Source organism: Xiphophorus hellerii, chromosome 23, assembly GCF_003331165.1.
Source record: "Xiphophorus hellerii strain 12219 chromosome 23, Xiphophorus_hellerii-4.1, whole genome shotgun sequence".
In the NCBI taxonomy this organism is placed as follows: Eukaryota; Metazoa; Chordata; class Actinopteri; order Cyprinodontiformes; family Poeciliidae; genus Xiphophorus; species Xiphophorus hellerii.
The window spans coordinates 1,038,474-1,055,125 of NC_045694.1; the positions used below are offsets into that span (position 1 = coordinate 1,038,474).

At 41.1% G+C, this 16,652-nt stretch overlaps 1 protein-coding gene across 2 annotated transcripts in view; it reads right to left on the bottom strand.

The window, feature by feature from the left end:
- Positions 1-9,781, bottom strand: part of slit3 (slit homolog 3 (Drosophila)) — a 189,716-nt gene extending 179,935 nt beyond the window's left edge. For both annotated transcript variants that reach the window (XR_004337985.1, XM_032554360.1), the window contains exon 1: positions 9,101-9,781. Coding sequence is in view for 1 of the 2 variants with exons in the window: in XM_032554360.1 (XP_032410251.1) it covers positions 9,101-9,288 (188 nt within the window). In the remaining variant the exon portion in view is untranslated. The remainder of the gene's footprint in view (positions 1-9,100) is intronic.
- Between the last annotated feature and the right edge of the window lie 6,871 nt (positions 9,782-16,652).

The window sequence follows — 16,652 nt, forward strand, 5'->3', positions numbered from 1 at the left end:
AGGAAATCCATAGCAACATGATTTTATGAGGAAAAAGTGATTAAAAATACTCTAAATATGATCAAAACTACTAATGAACTTTATGAAATATTTACCGTATTTTCCGCACTATAAGGCGCACCTAAAAACCTTCAATTTTCTCTAAAGCCGACAGTGCCCCTTATAATCCGGTGCGCCTTAGATATGGACCAATATTGAGCCACAACAGGTCTCGCAACTACGGTAAGCAGCCGCCGACTTCATTTTCCCCTGTAGAAGAAGCGCGCGGTGCATGCTGGGATATATGGCTGCGTGAAGCGTGCCGTTTCATTTCCATTTGTGTTTGTGTAAAGAGCCAAAATGGCTCCTATTAAGAGACACGCTTACGACGCAGAGTTTAAACTCAAGGCGATCAGTCATGCAGTAGAACACGGGAACAGAGCAGCAGCCAGAGAATTTAACATGAACCAATCAATGCTGTGGAGGAAGCAACAAGATGACCTGCGCCAAGTAAAGAAGACTAAACAGAGTTTCCGAGGGAACAAAGCGAGATGGCTACGGTTGGAGGACAAACTCGAACAGTGGGTTGTTGAACAGAGAGCAGCAAGTAGAAGTGTCAGTACAATCACTATTCGAATGAAGGCAACAGAGCTAGCACGCGAACTTATCAATGAATTTAGAAGCGGTCCTTCTTGGTGCTTTCGGTTTATAAAAAGACGTAATCTCTCCATCCACACACGAACGAATACCACGTTACTTACTTTACCTCGGGGAAAATAAAACAGCCGTTTATTCATTTTGGGAATGAAGGGAGTTTTCAGAACGCTGGTTCGTAATTTATTAATAAAGTTTGACTGACCTATCTGACTGTTTTGTTGACATTCCCTTTAGCGCAGTTCCATCTAATGGATGCATAACGTAACCCCAGCCTCTACTGTAGCGGCTATTTTATGTGCCTTATATATGAAAAAAGTTTTAAAATAGGCCATTCATTGAAGGTGCGCCTTATAATGTGGAAAATACGGGTAATAATGGAGTATGATTGGGGCTTTCAGCTGTTGACACCAAAAGTCTCCAATAATACGGAAAAGTTTCTAGATTTGTTGCTTGAAAAAACGCTGTTAGATGGACTTAATGTAGAAAGTCGTTAAGTTAGCAACAAAAATCACCAACAGCTCCACTCATGGTGCATTCAGGTACATCAGGTACATCTGTATGACTGACCAGCCGCCCACTGGCGATTCCTACTTACCCTTTACTAATAAATGAAGTCTTTTCTTGATTGGATTGTGACATTAAAATCCATAACATTTATTATTAATTACACATAATCAATAGTTAACTTAATTTAATTGAATATTCACTGATCCAGAACCGCACAGCATTCTGGGAGATGTAGGCAGAGGAAAGATTTTAGCCTCTCAAGGTGAGCTAAGCTAGCTGGTAGCATCTAACTCACTTATCCTTTGGTTGCCTAGCAACAACCTGCTGGTAACTTAACACAGCAACAGTTTCAAGTTACTCCATCGTCACTCATAACAGCTAAAAAATAAAAAAACAACGATGTGAAGAAAAAACTGAAGATAAAACAGGAAAATAGTCCGGAAGGATTTTAGATATTTAAAACAAAAAAATAATAATCATCAATAACTGATATGAAATGTCTGCGACACCCTGGCGACCTGTCCAGGTGACCCCGCCTCTCGCCCGAAACGTTCGCTGGAGGCAGCAGCTCCTCCTGACCCGCTGGGACGAGGTGCTAGAAAATGGATGGATGGAAATGAGATGTTGCATGGTGATCAGTTTTTCAGCCCAACTGGAATGTGTCCTAAAAACATCAGGTCAAAGGTCACAGGAGTGATCGGATGATTACTGCAACTCAGTTTACCAAACTGGATCTGTTAGACACACACACACACACACACACACACACACACACACACACACACACACATTCCAGGAGCACCACAAACCATCGTCCCACAGCGGAGGGTGTGGCGGCTACGCCGTCCACTGACCAATCACAACAAAGCTTTGATAAGAGCCAGAAGCGATGGCTGGACCTGCTGGATCCGTTCTCTTCTCTCTCTCTCTCTTACACACACACACACACACACCCCCACACCCCCACACCCACACACACACAGGCAGCAGGACCCTACTGCTGTGCGCTCAGCGGTCGGTTGGCACGCAGAGGCGAATAGCGGCTGTGAAAACTCGAGTGGAGATGCTTCTGGCAATCTGAGCAGCTAAGTGTTGGAGACGGAGCTGGAGGTCAGGGGAAACGACGCAAATTAGCAAAGAAGAAGAAAAGCAGGAAGAAAAGATGTCAGAACGAGCCATAGGTGACAAAAACAGAAAGTTAATCAGAGAAGAGGCAGACGACAGAGAGCAGGAGCAGAGGAGGGGCGCAGCGTCTGGACGGAGATGAAGAGCTGGAAACAAAGCGAGGCAGAAAGAGGCCGGGCGAGGACACAGAAAGCCGAGAAGGTGTTGCTTGTAAAAGTCCTGCCAGGAGTTCCTCAAAAAGCCATTAACGATGGAACAGAAATTCAAAAAACCAGCTTTCGGTAAGAGTTGGTCCAGGCAGCGTGCCACTTCCAGCAGCGAGGCTGAAGACACACTCCGGACCGGGCCGACGCTCAGGAAGGTTCAGGGAGTCTCTGCAGAGTCACAAACATTAGCAGCAATAGTCTGCGTTATTTAGCTCCTCACAGGAGGACAAAATGGAGGCCAAGTTTCACCGCAGTAATGTCACTGTTTCAAACTAAATGTTTAGACGGAAGCTCAACAGTTAGCTTACTAACTAAATATTTATCTCAGAGATCAAATATTTATATTGGTGCTAATAACTTGCTAACCAACTATTTAATTTCAACTTAATATTTAGTTTCAAACCAAATGCTTGGCTTGATAACTAAATATTTAGTTTGGAGCAAAATATTTAGCTTCAAGCTAAACATTTAGCTCAGAGCTAATTTGTTAGCTTGCTAACTAAACGTTTAGCTAAACAAGCTAAACGTTTAGTTAGCAAGCTAACTAACTAGCACAACTAAATGTTTAGACTGTAGCTAAACATTTAGTTAGCAAGCTATCTAGTTAGCTAAATGTTTAGCTTAATGCTAAACATCTAGCTAATGTTTAGCTTAATGCTAAACACTTAGCTAATGTTTAGCTTAATGCTAAACATTTAGTTAGGAAACTAAATATATTTTTGTATTACTATTTAGCTTCTAGTATTCAGTAGATAATAATTTAGCTGCTCGCTAAATATTTAAGTTGCTAACAAAATATTTACTTTGGAGCTACATATTTAGTTTGAAGTTAAACATTTGGTTTGGGGAGGTAATAGGTTAGCTTGCCAACTAAATACTTAGCCCAGAGCTTAATATTTAATTCAGAGAAAAATAGCTCACTAATAAAATATTTAGATTCAATTTAAATATTTAGCCTGAAACTAAATATTTACCTCACTAACTTTGACTAACTTAAATATTTCTTTAACGCTTAGATTTAAGCCAATTTTTAGTTTGTAGCCAAATAGTTAGCTTCATAACTAAATATTTAGGTTAGAAGTTGATATTTAGTTGGTAAACACTTAACTTGAAACTAAATATTTCACCAAATATTTAGCTTGAAACTGTGATATTTATAGATGAATGACTAACATGGTGAAAATATTAGCCTGAATATTAGTGATTTTTTGCTCTTATGATGAGCTTAACTAAATATTTTTAGTTAGTTTGTGACTTTAGGAGCCTGGAAACAGGAGCGGCTCGGCCCGATCCGAGTGTTCCCTCCGGAGTTCACGGCAACAATTCCTGACATTTCACAGCAGTTAGCAAACAGTTTGCAGCGCCAAAAAAACCCACATTAAAGTAAGCACTGCAGGGTGTGTGTGTGTGTGTGTGTGTCCCAGTAGAACAGGTGTGTAGTGAACCCTGGAGAGAAAAGCCGTCCAGTTTTCGCTCCTTAAGGGCCCCTCCACTCAAATTAGATGCAAATGAGGTCTGGAGTGTCTTCCCAGTGAGGACGTTATGGGATCGGCGGGCCTGAGGAAAACTGGGTGAGCAGCTGAGGTCAGGACTGTTTTCCTCTCATTAACCTCCCCAAATGTTGTTTATAATGGAGCGGGAGAACTGGGCCGGTTCTGACAGCCGCTGCTCAGAGGGTGAAGGAGGATGTTGAATCAGGAACCAGTTTAATGATTTCAGAAGGTCGCTGACGGTTTCCACGGCTGATGCAGCCAGACGTCTCCCTCTCCGCTGATTTCCTGCTCTGCAGGCGTTCCCAAAATAATACGCCTTGTAGGCCTTTTCGAGTTCTTCTCATGGATTCCAACACTTCAAACCCAATTTCCTTCAACTTGTGTCATGACACTTAACTGCGGTTCTCAGCGACCTTCGCAGTCAGCCTGAATTAGTTTGATTCAGTAGAAACGTCTTCAGAGAGTCGTAAAAACCAGCAGCAGGGAAAATCCCCCTTCAACACCTGATGGCTCTCACTCACTGTGGATTATTAAATCATGCAGACTTTGCTCTTTATTAATACAACGCTATGTTACTTTGTGATGCAAACATTAACAGGATGAAGGAGGTTAGCATCTGCTTAATGAAATCTTCGCTGCTGGGTTCAAACTGGACCAGAACCGCTTCTGGTTCTGTAACGACTGCAGTGTAAACCCAACAGGTTGTCCGGTTTACTGCCAAGTTTATGATCCTTCAATTTAAACAAATCAACTCTGCAGCACTAAAAGACTTCTGGACCAGGCGGAGAAAAGGTTTTCACTCCTCAGTCCTTCAAAATAAAGTCCAGTAAAGATGAAAGTCGTTCCGGTTCAAACCGTTAGCAAAGCGCCGCTCCGTCCTTCACAAACTCTGAGGTATTTATTCAATCAGATCCAAGCAGCATCCACACCTGATTCCTCTACGTCCTCCTGCCCCTCATCGGCAACCAAGTTGCTCCCACTCAGATGTTTGCTCATGATGTGTTTGGTGAAACAGCCCAAGTGTCACATTTTGGACCCGCTGCATGTTGTTGCTGTTCCACAGCAGCTGCCGGTGAAACATGAACTACATGAAACCTGGAGGTGTTAACTCAGTGCAGAGCGCCGCAGCAGGAAAATAACGCAGAAATAATGCAACTTCCTTCTCTTTTCTCACTCTCTGTCAGCCACGCTACACACAGACCCGTTTCCATAGCGACTGACAACAACAGCACTTTAAGTGTCAGGATTCAACATTTAAAAAACACGCAAACAGAACATTCAGTCCGTTACAGCTTTATGTTTTTAGGCTTGATGTTTATTCTTAATAAGTGATCGCTGTGGTAAATTAGCTACCGCTGCTATTAGCTAAGCTAAGCTAACACAGCAGTGGTTGATTAGCTAATTTAAGCACCTGCTCTACTGATGATCTATCAGAGTTGATGTGTGGGTCGATTTTAATTATTAACTGAACCAAAACACCAAATTCTGCAGCACATCCACGTTAACTGAACTATTCCTCTCCCTCGCTATTTGTTTTTAATGAAAACTTTTCCCTGACTTTGCTGTGTAGTGGTTGTAATGTTGATCATTAGTAGCAATCATTTTATATCAGGCGTACATTTAAGATTTCATGTTGGCAGCTAGCAGCTAAAGCCAACGCCTGTCGTCGTTAGCTAGCAGTTGTTTGCGCTCCAGCAGGAAGCTGGGGGCGGGATCTTGTGCACCTGCGACAGACGGTGGATATGATTGGGTTTGGAGACAGAACAAACAGATACAAGATAAGCTGGCAGCCATTTTTCTCATTGTCATTTTTTAGGCTGACATGAAAGCAAACTCATCTGAAACGTTGTTTGGCAAAGGCTGTTCTGAAATGTTAAGAACGATCTGTTGACTCAGTGCTGTTCTTTTAAAGCTTTCTGGTTGCTTTGTTTCGTATTTTCGGGCTGAAACACCCGGATGGAGACCCGACCACAGCCAGTCCTCTCTGCTCTGCTGCAGGACCCAGCCCAGTTTCATGTTCCCTGCAGCTAAACATCACCCAGAAGGAGAGAACTGATTGGTTCACCAGTCAGCAGAACCAGTTAAACCCATCAGAACCTTTGGGAAACATCCCACACCATCACCAGAACCCAAACTGCTGCTCCATCCCTTCAGTCCAGTTAAAAAAAAAGTTTCTCCAGCATTTATGGAAACTTCCTCCATGTTTGTTTTTCCTTTCAATCGACCACCATCTGTATGTTTTCCCTAAAATGATGCATACCAGTCTGACCAGTTTGGACCTGACTTCAATAGTTATAAATATCCTGCTGCCAGAAAACTATTTAAACACACATTCCTGACATTTATTCACATGTTCAGCTAAACATTTGATGATAGTTTCACTGAGGCCTTGTCCAAACGTAGCCGGTCTCTATATAAACTAATATCTCAGCTACAACGTTTAAAAACTAACATCGTACACATCGAATCGGTTTCAGAAAAGTTTTCATCCACAGAAACCTGAACAAATCCACCTCTGAGCGATGTTTTAATGCCAACCCATAGGGGGCAGCGCAGCGCTAAGCTAGAACTTGTCAGCCAATCAGATGGCGTCAAAACGAGCATCACTTCCTGTTAGGGATTAAACATGGCGCCTCCAGGCAGGTTCAGGAACAGCTTTAAACATTGGAATATAAAGTTATTAAAACAGACATTGATCAGGAATCGTGTCAGAATATGAATTTATCAGACAGCGCTTAATTTATCGCTTAATTTATCGCTTTATTTATCGCTTTATTTATCGCTTAATTTATCGCTTTATTTATCGCTTTATCTGTCGTTTTATTTGTCGCAGTCTGCGACAGACTTGTTGCAGACTTGTGCGAACATAAATACGTCATTTCCTCAAATCTCCACTTTGGTCTGAGTTTTTATAAATAATCATTTTATTGATATTAAACAGTGTTTATTGTGTGGATGAAAAGATAGAAAGTTTAAAAATATAAGAGTTTTTCCAGATATCAAATTGAAATAAATATGTCTTCTGCTTTAATTTGTTATTTTGTAAATAAATTATTAATTTCTCCATCTGATGACATCATCAGTTACACATTATTTAAGTAAACATTTTATAAAACACTTTTTTGGGGGGTACTTTGCCCACCTCAGACTATTTTCATAACAAGATAAAAGTTATATGACACATTGTTTTACTTTGGTAATCAATTCTTCTATTAATTATTCTGATTACTAATTAATTTCTGGGATACAAAATTGTCAGAGTTTTCATTTAACCCCTTTAGCTTCTTCTTATAAAACATTACATTTACATTAAAAGGTGCACAAAAACAATTCAATTTATTTTATAAATTAGAAAATAAACATTTTATTGCCTAAAATGCAATAACTTGACTTTATTTCAGTGAACGCTTGATCATCTGTAGATTAATTGATTGATTTTTCCATTAACGGATTAATAACTGAAATTGAAAAGTTGATTAATATGTGATTTTTTTTACAGAATGTGAAACAAGTGAAGCTAACAGATTTACAGACAAAGATTAATTTATATCTTAAAAGCAACATTTTGATAATTTTTTGTAAAGTTTTGGGTTAATTTCTGCTCTTTCAGTAAATTAACGATTTTAGAGTCTTAACTCCAGATATCAATTAATCTATTACTAAATGAGTTGATTTCAATTATTGATTAATTGTGATTAATCGTTTCAACCTTAGTGAAGTCAAATCAACATATTGGCCAGATGTTTGGGGCGCTGCGGTGGCGCTGCGGCGAAGCGCGACCCACGTATTGAGGCCTTAGTCCTGGCGGCGGTGGTCGCAGGTTCAATTCCCAGCCTGGTGACATTTGCTGCTTGTCTTCCCCTCTCAGATTACCGTTTCCTGTTGAACTACTTTCGAATGAAGGCCACTAGAGCCAACAAAACCTTTTAAAAATATATATATATTGGCCAGATGTGTTCATTTTAAATGAAAAACAAGTTAATAACCTATTTTAGCCAGATTGTTTCTGTATCTGAAGCTGATTAATTTGGTTTATTTAATGAGCTGAAGTCCATATTCTCCTTATCTCAGCTGGCAAAGCCAAATCTCTGCCTGGAGCAACGGCGCTCATCTCCTTTAAAAAGTTTCCCATCTGCCCTCACCTTCCCAGCGCAGAGCTCATCCATTTTAATGCTTCCACCTCCGACGCCTCAAATTTATCTGCAGAGGGGAATAAAGATGAATGCTGGCCGGGGAGGGAGCGAGCAGCTCGGATAAATCAGAGGAGCAGAAACAGACGGGCAAATCCCCCCTGGGGGGCAGAGCAACACCCGCCACCACCCCTAATTATTTATTTTACTGGGGTGTAAACGTCCTGGGGGGGGCACCGTGTGAAGGCCAGCAGGTCCTGGGGGGTCACAACAATCACACAAACCTGCACAAGGAAAACAATCACCTGAGCAAAACGCGCTCCAACCTGCAGAGACACAACAAAACGCAAACACAAGCAGGTGCTGAACGGCAGATACATCAGATGCAGCTGCAGCAGCTGCAACACATGCAGCTACAGCAACGCATACAGCTGCAGCAACACATACAGCTGCAGCAGCTGCAACACATACAGCTACAGCAACGCATACAGCTACAGCAACGCATACAGCTGCAGCAACGCATGCAGCTGCAGCAACGCATACAGCTGCAGCAACGCATACAGCTGCAGCAACACATGCAGCTGCAGCAACGCATACAGCTGCAGCAACGCATGCAGCTGCAGCAACGCATACAGCTGCAGCAACACATACAGCTGCAGCAGCTGCAACACATACAGCTGCAGCAACACATACAGCTGCAGCAGCACATACAGCTGCATATATCCAGCCATCTTTGTTGATTTTTAATTATTTGAAGATGCATAAAAGAGAAAAATGTTAAGATTTGTTAAGATTATTCATATTTATGCATCAAATCAAACATTCTTCATTTTATTCAGTTAAAAAGTGAATCAAAGTTCACATCTCAGTTTTAATGAATAAATTGGAAAATGTTTTAATAATCGGTGCATCTTTAGTTAAATCTGATGAACTGATCCTATGGAGAAATGGTTCTGGTTCTGGTCCATCGGAACCATCCCGGGTCAGGCTGGGCTCTACTTACAGGCGCTCTGCGCTCCGCGGGACTCCTTTGGGTACCGTCTTCAGACCCAGACCCTGGCAGTCCACATGCGACCCGGAGCAGCTGCACTTGTGTGGGCATCCATGCGCCGCGGCGGCCCACAGCAGCGCGGCGAGCAGCGGAGCCCAGACCCGGAGTCCGGCGCGCCTCTCCGACCCGCTCACACACATATCCCGGTTCCGACAGGCTGGGTTCACAGCGGCGACTCCGAGGAAGGAGGATCGGTTCGGTTTCCTCCAAGTGAAAACTTTCTCCCGTGGGTTTGGAAGTTTCTCCGCTTTGAAACAAAGCTGCGCGTAAAATCTCCCCAAAGCGCCTCGGAGCCACGGATCCACTCACACGGCGGTCAGAACCCGGTCCGGACCCGAGCCGACCCGGTGGAAGCGTTCTGCTTGGCTGGGACCTCCGAACTGAACATCCTCCGCTGCTGCAGGAAAAGTTCCGGAGCGCAGCGGCGCGGCAGACTGGAGCGACCTGCGCGGAGCATGCGGGTCCCCCGCAGCAGAGCGCCTCCCCCCGGCTCTCTCTCTCCTGATGTCACCAGAAACGGAGCGGGAGACTTCCCCAAACTTTCACTCGCTGTAGCTTATCTGCAGCAGGAACCGGGCCGAGCTCTGGTTCCTCTCCAGCAGGTCGGACTGGATCCAAAAACTCCGAACCAACCAGCAGAGAAACTTCCACAAACTGAACAAATGCAGCAGCTTTTATAGTTTCAATTAACACATTCAAACTAAAGATGTGTTATCTCTCAAACTCAGGTATTAAACCCTTAAAAGGAATTGTTTATGGTTTTAATATTCCAGTATTAAAACTGATTTGATCAGCGTGAGGCAGAGAGCCGCTCATCCAGACAGAAATGTTTCCAGATCCATGTTTCTGGGGGAACAGCAGGACCACCACAGTAGATCAACTTTCTAACTTTGTCACATCTGCAGCAGCCTGGTGGAACAAGCCGCAGACGTGCTGCTGCCCTCTGTTGGTGGAGGAAGACTGGAGAAAACTCAGTTTAGTCGAAAAAGTCTATTTATCTTTAGTTTCAGGTTTTTCCTCTGATGATGAGACGGAAAAACCAACAACTATCTGGATATAAAATGAATATTTCGGATGCCGAGCAGTTTTCTGCTCTGCAGTGAAAAACCCGAAACGTCCAGCAGAAACATCAGCATCTCGTTCTAAAGTCCAGAACCGGCCGCCTGCAGCGGATCCAGCCTAAAGGCTGCAGCAGAGAGCAGAACACGCCGCTGCTGCTGTGATGCGTTCAGGGACGGCTGGGAAACCCGTCAACGTGTCAAAACAACTAATGATTTAACAATTAGTGGTGTCCAAACACAACCTAAGATACCGATATCGCGGCTTTGAGAATTGATGGATGCCGATACGATAACAGCAGGAATCACAAAGTTTCTGCAGCTGCACCGACTCAGACTTAAACGTTTGTGCATCAACACACAAAATACAAGAAATTCACAATAAATTTGCACCTACCCATGATGGAGGTAAAGAAGCTAGCTAGCAGTCAGGGGCAAATTAGCAGCTAGTTAGCATTAGCCTCAGCTGCCTTGAGCCAGAACACAATGAAGATGAATTTGCTGGCGACTCAAGTTACACAGAACATATGAGATTAAATAGATCGGCCATGACAAAAGTTCAGAGAAGTGAGGAATGTATTGTAACGATTCTGTGTTTTAGTTCTGCTGGGGTCCATATAGTTATTTGTATTTGTTACAAGTTGCATTGTGATCCTTTCTGTTAGACTGTTATGGGTTTCCCCTGTCTGACTCTGCTGGCTCCCACTCACATGTGATCGGCCTGTCATGTGGGCGGGGGATCGGTGGAGCGGCAGTACCAGGACCGGAAGTAGGGGAGAGTTCAGAGGGGAGTTAGCAACGAAGCTAACGGTTGAGTGTGCCCGTTTGTTGGAGGCGTGAGCTGCAGCCTCAGGAATAGCAGCTTGTACCTATTTCTAATAAACCCTGTTTGGCGGGACTACAGCTGCGGTGTTGGCGTCATTACAGTATTTAAGGCCAACTAAAATAAACACGTTGAAAAAGACATTTTGAGGGCATGAACATGATTCTAAGACTTTTTAAGACATTTTTAGGACCATTATGAATGAAAGTTAAGACCTGTATTGCAATAGAAATGTGAAAGAGATGAGAAATTGGCGATAAATTTTAGACTACTTGTTTTTTGGCTGAAATTGGTCTGATTTCCTGCATCAACATCTGATCGGACTAACCCAATCAAATCTTGTTTTTACTCTCAAATATTGGCTCAAATTCCTAAACAACCCGGATCATTTTTAGTAGCTTCATCCATCTAAACCTATTTAGAAAATAAAACCAACCAAATATTAAATCATTTTTATAATCTCCACTTTTTAAAGTTGTAGAAAAAGAAAATATCCGATTATTTTCTCATTTTTAACCCTTTATTATTTAATGCTAATTGTCTTATTGAAGCTGTTTGCACTGAGCTGAGTTTATTCTCCAATAAATCTGTTTTTTATCCAGGATGGAAAACCTTTCCACAGAGCAAAGCCAGCTAATGCAATCAGGCACCATAAACACTACTTTTATTTAGATCACTGAACATCTAAATTGGTCATTAGTAATATTTATTTAATCCAAAAGAGTGAGAACATTTTATGATTTGGATTTAAAATGAACAGACTGTTTTTCTTGGAGGACCTGAATATTTCATTTGTTTTATTAAATGCTGTTCAGTTAATGGTCAGATTTTCAGTTCTAGGCTGAAAGCTTTGACTTCATGGTCCAGTATGTTCTGTGTTATGCTGTAATTCCCAGAAGTGGATTTGTCTCTGGATGAATAATCTGAGCGATGCTTTCAGTCTGAAACTGTTAAAATCCATGAATAAAGTCTGGAAATGGCAGATATGCATTAATATTCAATCACAAGTCAGTTCAGAAAACAACATGGCGAGAACACTGTAAAAACACAAAATCTTATTTTGGTGCAAGTTCTACTGCAAATATGAGAGTAGACTTAAAATAAGACAAAACTGACTTATAAGTAACTTTTCAGCAAGAAACCTTTTTAGTCAAAAATGACTTAATATGAAAAAGTGCAGATTGTTTCACTTATAAAAGCTTGGCCTGTTGCAATAAATCACATAATAAATTAAAGGGAGCTCAATTCTTTCCATTTGAATGATTTATTGTTTTTCTCTTTCTACAAAAACTGGATGATAAAGTTGTCAGTTTGGTGTTTTTTTTCTGAAGGATAATTTTGTTTACAGAGACTAAATAATTCATTTTATTTGTTGTTTAGTTATTTTGGATATTTAAAATGTCTTCCAGTTCCTGCTTTAAATGTTCACTAGAAATTAAAGTTTATTGACCTTTGAGAATGAGTTCTTGCATTACCATTACCATTGGAAAATGGTCTCAAAACAACAATATTATCATTTATCAAAACAACTTAAGGGATTATTTATCATCCAGCAGCATTTACTACTGTAAGGCCAAAAAGCAAGACATTTTCCCATAATATAGAAAACAAATCAACTAAAGTAAACCAAAAATACTTGGTAGGACTTGGTGTTTTTTGCAGTGAAGACCTGGGTTTAGTACTTAGTAAAAATTATTTAAGTCTGAGCTCTTAAATGAAGTCTGGCAGAGACTCGGCCAGCGTCAGGCTGATGGCAGCAGAGGGGAAGTAGAGCAGAACAGCAGCTAATTTCAGGAGCTTCCTGGGGGATTTGCAGGGCCTGGAGTTTCCTGGGCTTCACTAAGGTTTCCTCCACCGCCGAGCCAGCAGGTATCTGAAACAAAGCCAAGACTTTCCTTCATGAACAGCATTTTATCTCAAAGCTCCTGGCTTTTTACGGAGTGAACACGTCGAGGGAAGAGCCGCAACGTCAGAAAATATCAAAGAAAATGGCAACAAAGACCTACAGGATCACCACGCACTCCGAAATACAGTCAGAAAAGGCTTTGATTTGAGACATTAATGGACCAACTGCCAGCAGAACCAGGACCAGTATGGATCCAGTACGTAGAATGGGACCAGTATGGATCCAGTACGTAGAATGGGACCAGTATTCAGGATATGAACTAGAGGCCATAAATGGCGAAGCATCATTCAGGTTTTATCTTCCTCAAATCTGGAACAAACAGCTGAAACAGTGAGTTCCTTTAAATCTAGACTGAACCCAGGTGGCTACTAGTTTCTTTTGAAACAGAAGAAATCAACATATTTGATGAGTAATGATGACTTTAACAATGATACTCATCATAATATAATGTCTGTTAGTGGTTCTCACAATTGCAGACTGTATGATGTATTTATGTTTTTATGATGTGCAAATAAAGTTGATTGAGTGATTGATAAAGCAAAGTAATTTCCATGGAAACAAACTGCCTGCATTAGCTAGCGTAAGTTCAGCAAAATGACAAGCGTCCTGTTAGAAAAAAGCATAAGAAGGAGAGAATGACCTTAAGCTCTAAAACTGACTCAGTTCCCGACCCCAACTTTGGGAACTACTGGTGTTAGAGAGCTAACACCAGTAGTTCCCAAAGTTGGGGTCGGGAACCTTCACAACCTTATAGGACTGAATTGTTGTTTTTCACTATAATGGAGCCTGACCCAATCAAGAAAATTACCTTTAACAGAAAAAAAGAAAAGAAAAAAACAAAAACAGTCAAAGACAACTCTGAGGTTTGGGCCGTTTCACAACACATAATGACCGTAAATCATATTACTGCCCAGCTGTGAACTGCACAGCTGGGCAGTTCATCGCTTATGATAACTCACAATTCAATTTCATTTCTGTTCTTTGGCTCTCAATTTGATTCAATACTGTTACGGCCCTGGGCCTTATGGGCTGGGTTGCAGGTGTCTTGTTGTCTGTCTTTGTGCTCCTCCCCTTTACAGGTGCTGCTGATTTTATTCATTTGGAGCACAGAGCATTTAAACCTGGCTGTCTCCACCTTCTGGGTCGCCTTCAGTGTCCACTCTGCCTTGATGCTTGTGGTGTTTTGTTGCCAGGCCTCAGCTCCCCTCCTTTTGCACATTTGAGTTTGTCTTTGTTTTTTCACCTTAACACTTCCATATGCACTCATGCATCACATCCAAGCATTTGCATTACACCACTGATACTAACATCCTCAATCCATTGTTGTTTGTGTTAATAAACATTCCTTTTTATGCACTTTAATCCCTGCATGGTCTCCCGTTATTGTTATGACCTTGAGCCAGTCGTAACAATACTGATTTAGTAACACCTAGTATACAAATAACTGGTGTACCTGTTAATAATTGAATGTATTACTTACTTTTTGATGATTCCTGACTATATGAGCAGCCATGATCGTTTGCATTACTTTAATTGTGTATACTTTCATATTTTAGAGCAGTAAAATATCAGAAAATAAAGTAGCACCTCTGCTACCTAAAACATGGTTGCTAGGTAACGGTCTGGGCTTGGTTTAGGTTGCTAGGTAACGGTCTGGGCTTGGCTGAGGTTGCTAGGTAACGGTCTGGGCTTGGTTTAGGTTGCTAGGTAACGGTCTGGGCTTGGCTGAGGTTGCTAGGTAACGGTCTGGGCTTGGCTGAGGTTGCTAGGTAACGGTCTGGGCTTGGTTTAGGTTGCTAGGTAACGGTCTGGGCTTGGCTGAGGTTGCTAGGTAACGGTCTGGGCTTGGCTGAGGTTGCTAGGTAACGGTCTGGGCTTGGCTGAGGTTGCTAGGTAACGGCCTGGGCTTGGCTTAGGTTGCTAGGTAACGGTCTGGGCTTGGCTGAGGTTGCTAGGTAACGGTCTGGGCTTCTGATTTGAAATGTTACATTCTGGAGATGTCAAACAGATAATTTTCCGAACACCAAAAACCATGAACTTATTGTCAAAAACCCAAATGGAAATACAAAAACATGCTAACTTAGACAATTCAGTCACTTCAATCATATTTTAACAATATTGCTATTCTGAACCGTAGAAAACATTTTCTTGATTTATTTGATGAAAATATTTCTGGGGAAAAAAAGAAGCTGAAAATATTTAGCATCTGTGATCACAGAAATATTTGACCCCAACTCGTTTTTCCATGAGTCGATGCTGAGTTATAGCTCTTAGCGTGATTAAGGACACACTGACTCAGAAGAACGAAACATAAATAGTTCCCTGGGTAGAAAGTCACGAGAAGCTCTTTGATTTTTGTATTGGAGGGAATTTAAAAGAGCTCATAGCTAATCTATTTAATCAGTCCCTCATGCCATTCCAATGCATATTTCATTTTATTTGCAACAGGAGAATAACTCCTGGTGAACTTCTCATGAACAATAAAATGAATGCAATCCAAATCCATTTCCCCTCATTATTCTCTTTAAAACTTTCTAGCTTTAATGTCCTTCATTTCTGCTTCATCACATCACCATCATAAAAACAACAAACTGAAAATAAACATGATCCTGAAACTTTTAGCTGGATCTCTGGTCCAATCACATGGCTGAACTCCTCATCAACACTCAGCCAGCAGCCATGTTTCCATCCTACTGTCACGCAAAATATGAGCAAACTTTTCAAACCTCAGAAAAACAAAAATAAAGTAAAATGTAAATTAGTCGTGTTTCCATCGACTGGTTTGGAGCAAATCAACAAGGATAAGCAAAGTGTGTTCATCCTGGAATAAACAGGAAGTAGATGTTGCTAGCTTGCATGAACAACACATCGCATAAAAACGGAGAAGTTTCCAGGAATGTGTTGCTATCAGGTAAGTTTGAATTGTTTTGTCCTGTTGGCTGCTAAGAGAAAGAAATGCTAACACGTTAACTTTTTTTGAGAAAAGCCAGAAACTGCCTCATGCAAACGCAAAAATGTTTTTTGCAAAATTTAGGAAGTTATTTGAAACACATTTATCAACTGAGTTCTGATGTAGCAAATGCTCCCATCTAAAGGGGTTCTGTGCCTTACCAGAGGCACAAGACAGAAAATTTCAGTCAAATCTTCCAGCATGGAGGGAGCGACTCATGGCGTCAACATCTGATGACTTTACGTTTTGCTAGACTTGTTGACCAGTAAAAGGAGAAGCGCCTAATTCACATTTTCTTTCTTTTGCATCATTTTAAAAGTTAGCTCAAAATTCACAACAGTTGGATGAAATCATATCTACAGAGTACTTCTGCAGATGGAAATGACTAATCGTGATGAATCGATTATTAAAATAATTGTCAACTAATTTTGAAATTGATGTGCTGAAAAACAACATACTCAGAGTAATAATTCGGCCAAAACTGTACAAAATATATAACCATTTTGCATTTAAGATGAAAACATTTGACTGTAAATATGTTTCATCTGAAACTCATTAAAAGGACCTTTTAGCTTCACCCAGTTCAAATTTACTAAAGGAATGCTGTTATTGCATTTTAGGCAATAACTTGTTTGTTCTCTTATTAAAAAAGGAATTCAATTATTTGCTTGCAATCTTTTAATGTATTTCTAATGTTGTATTAAAGCATGTTAAGTGGTTAAATAAAAAGCAATATGTGCCATTTTTTCATCCAATTAATAGATTAA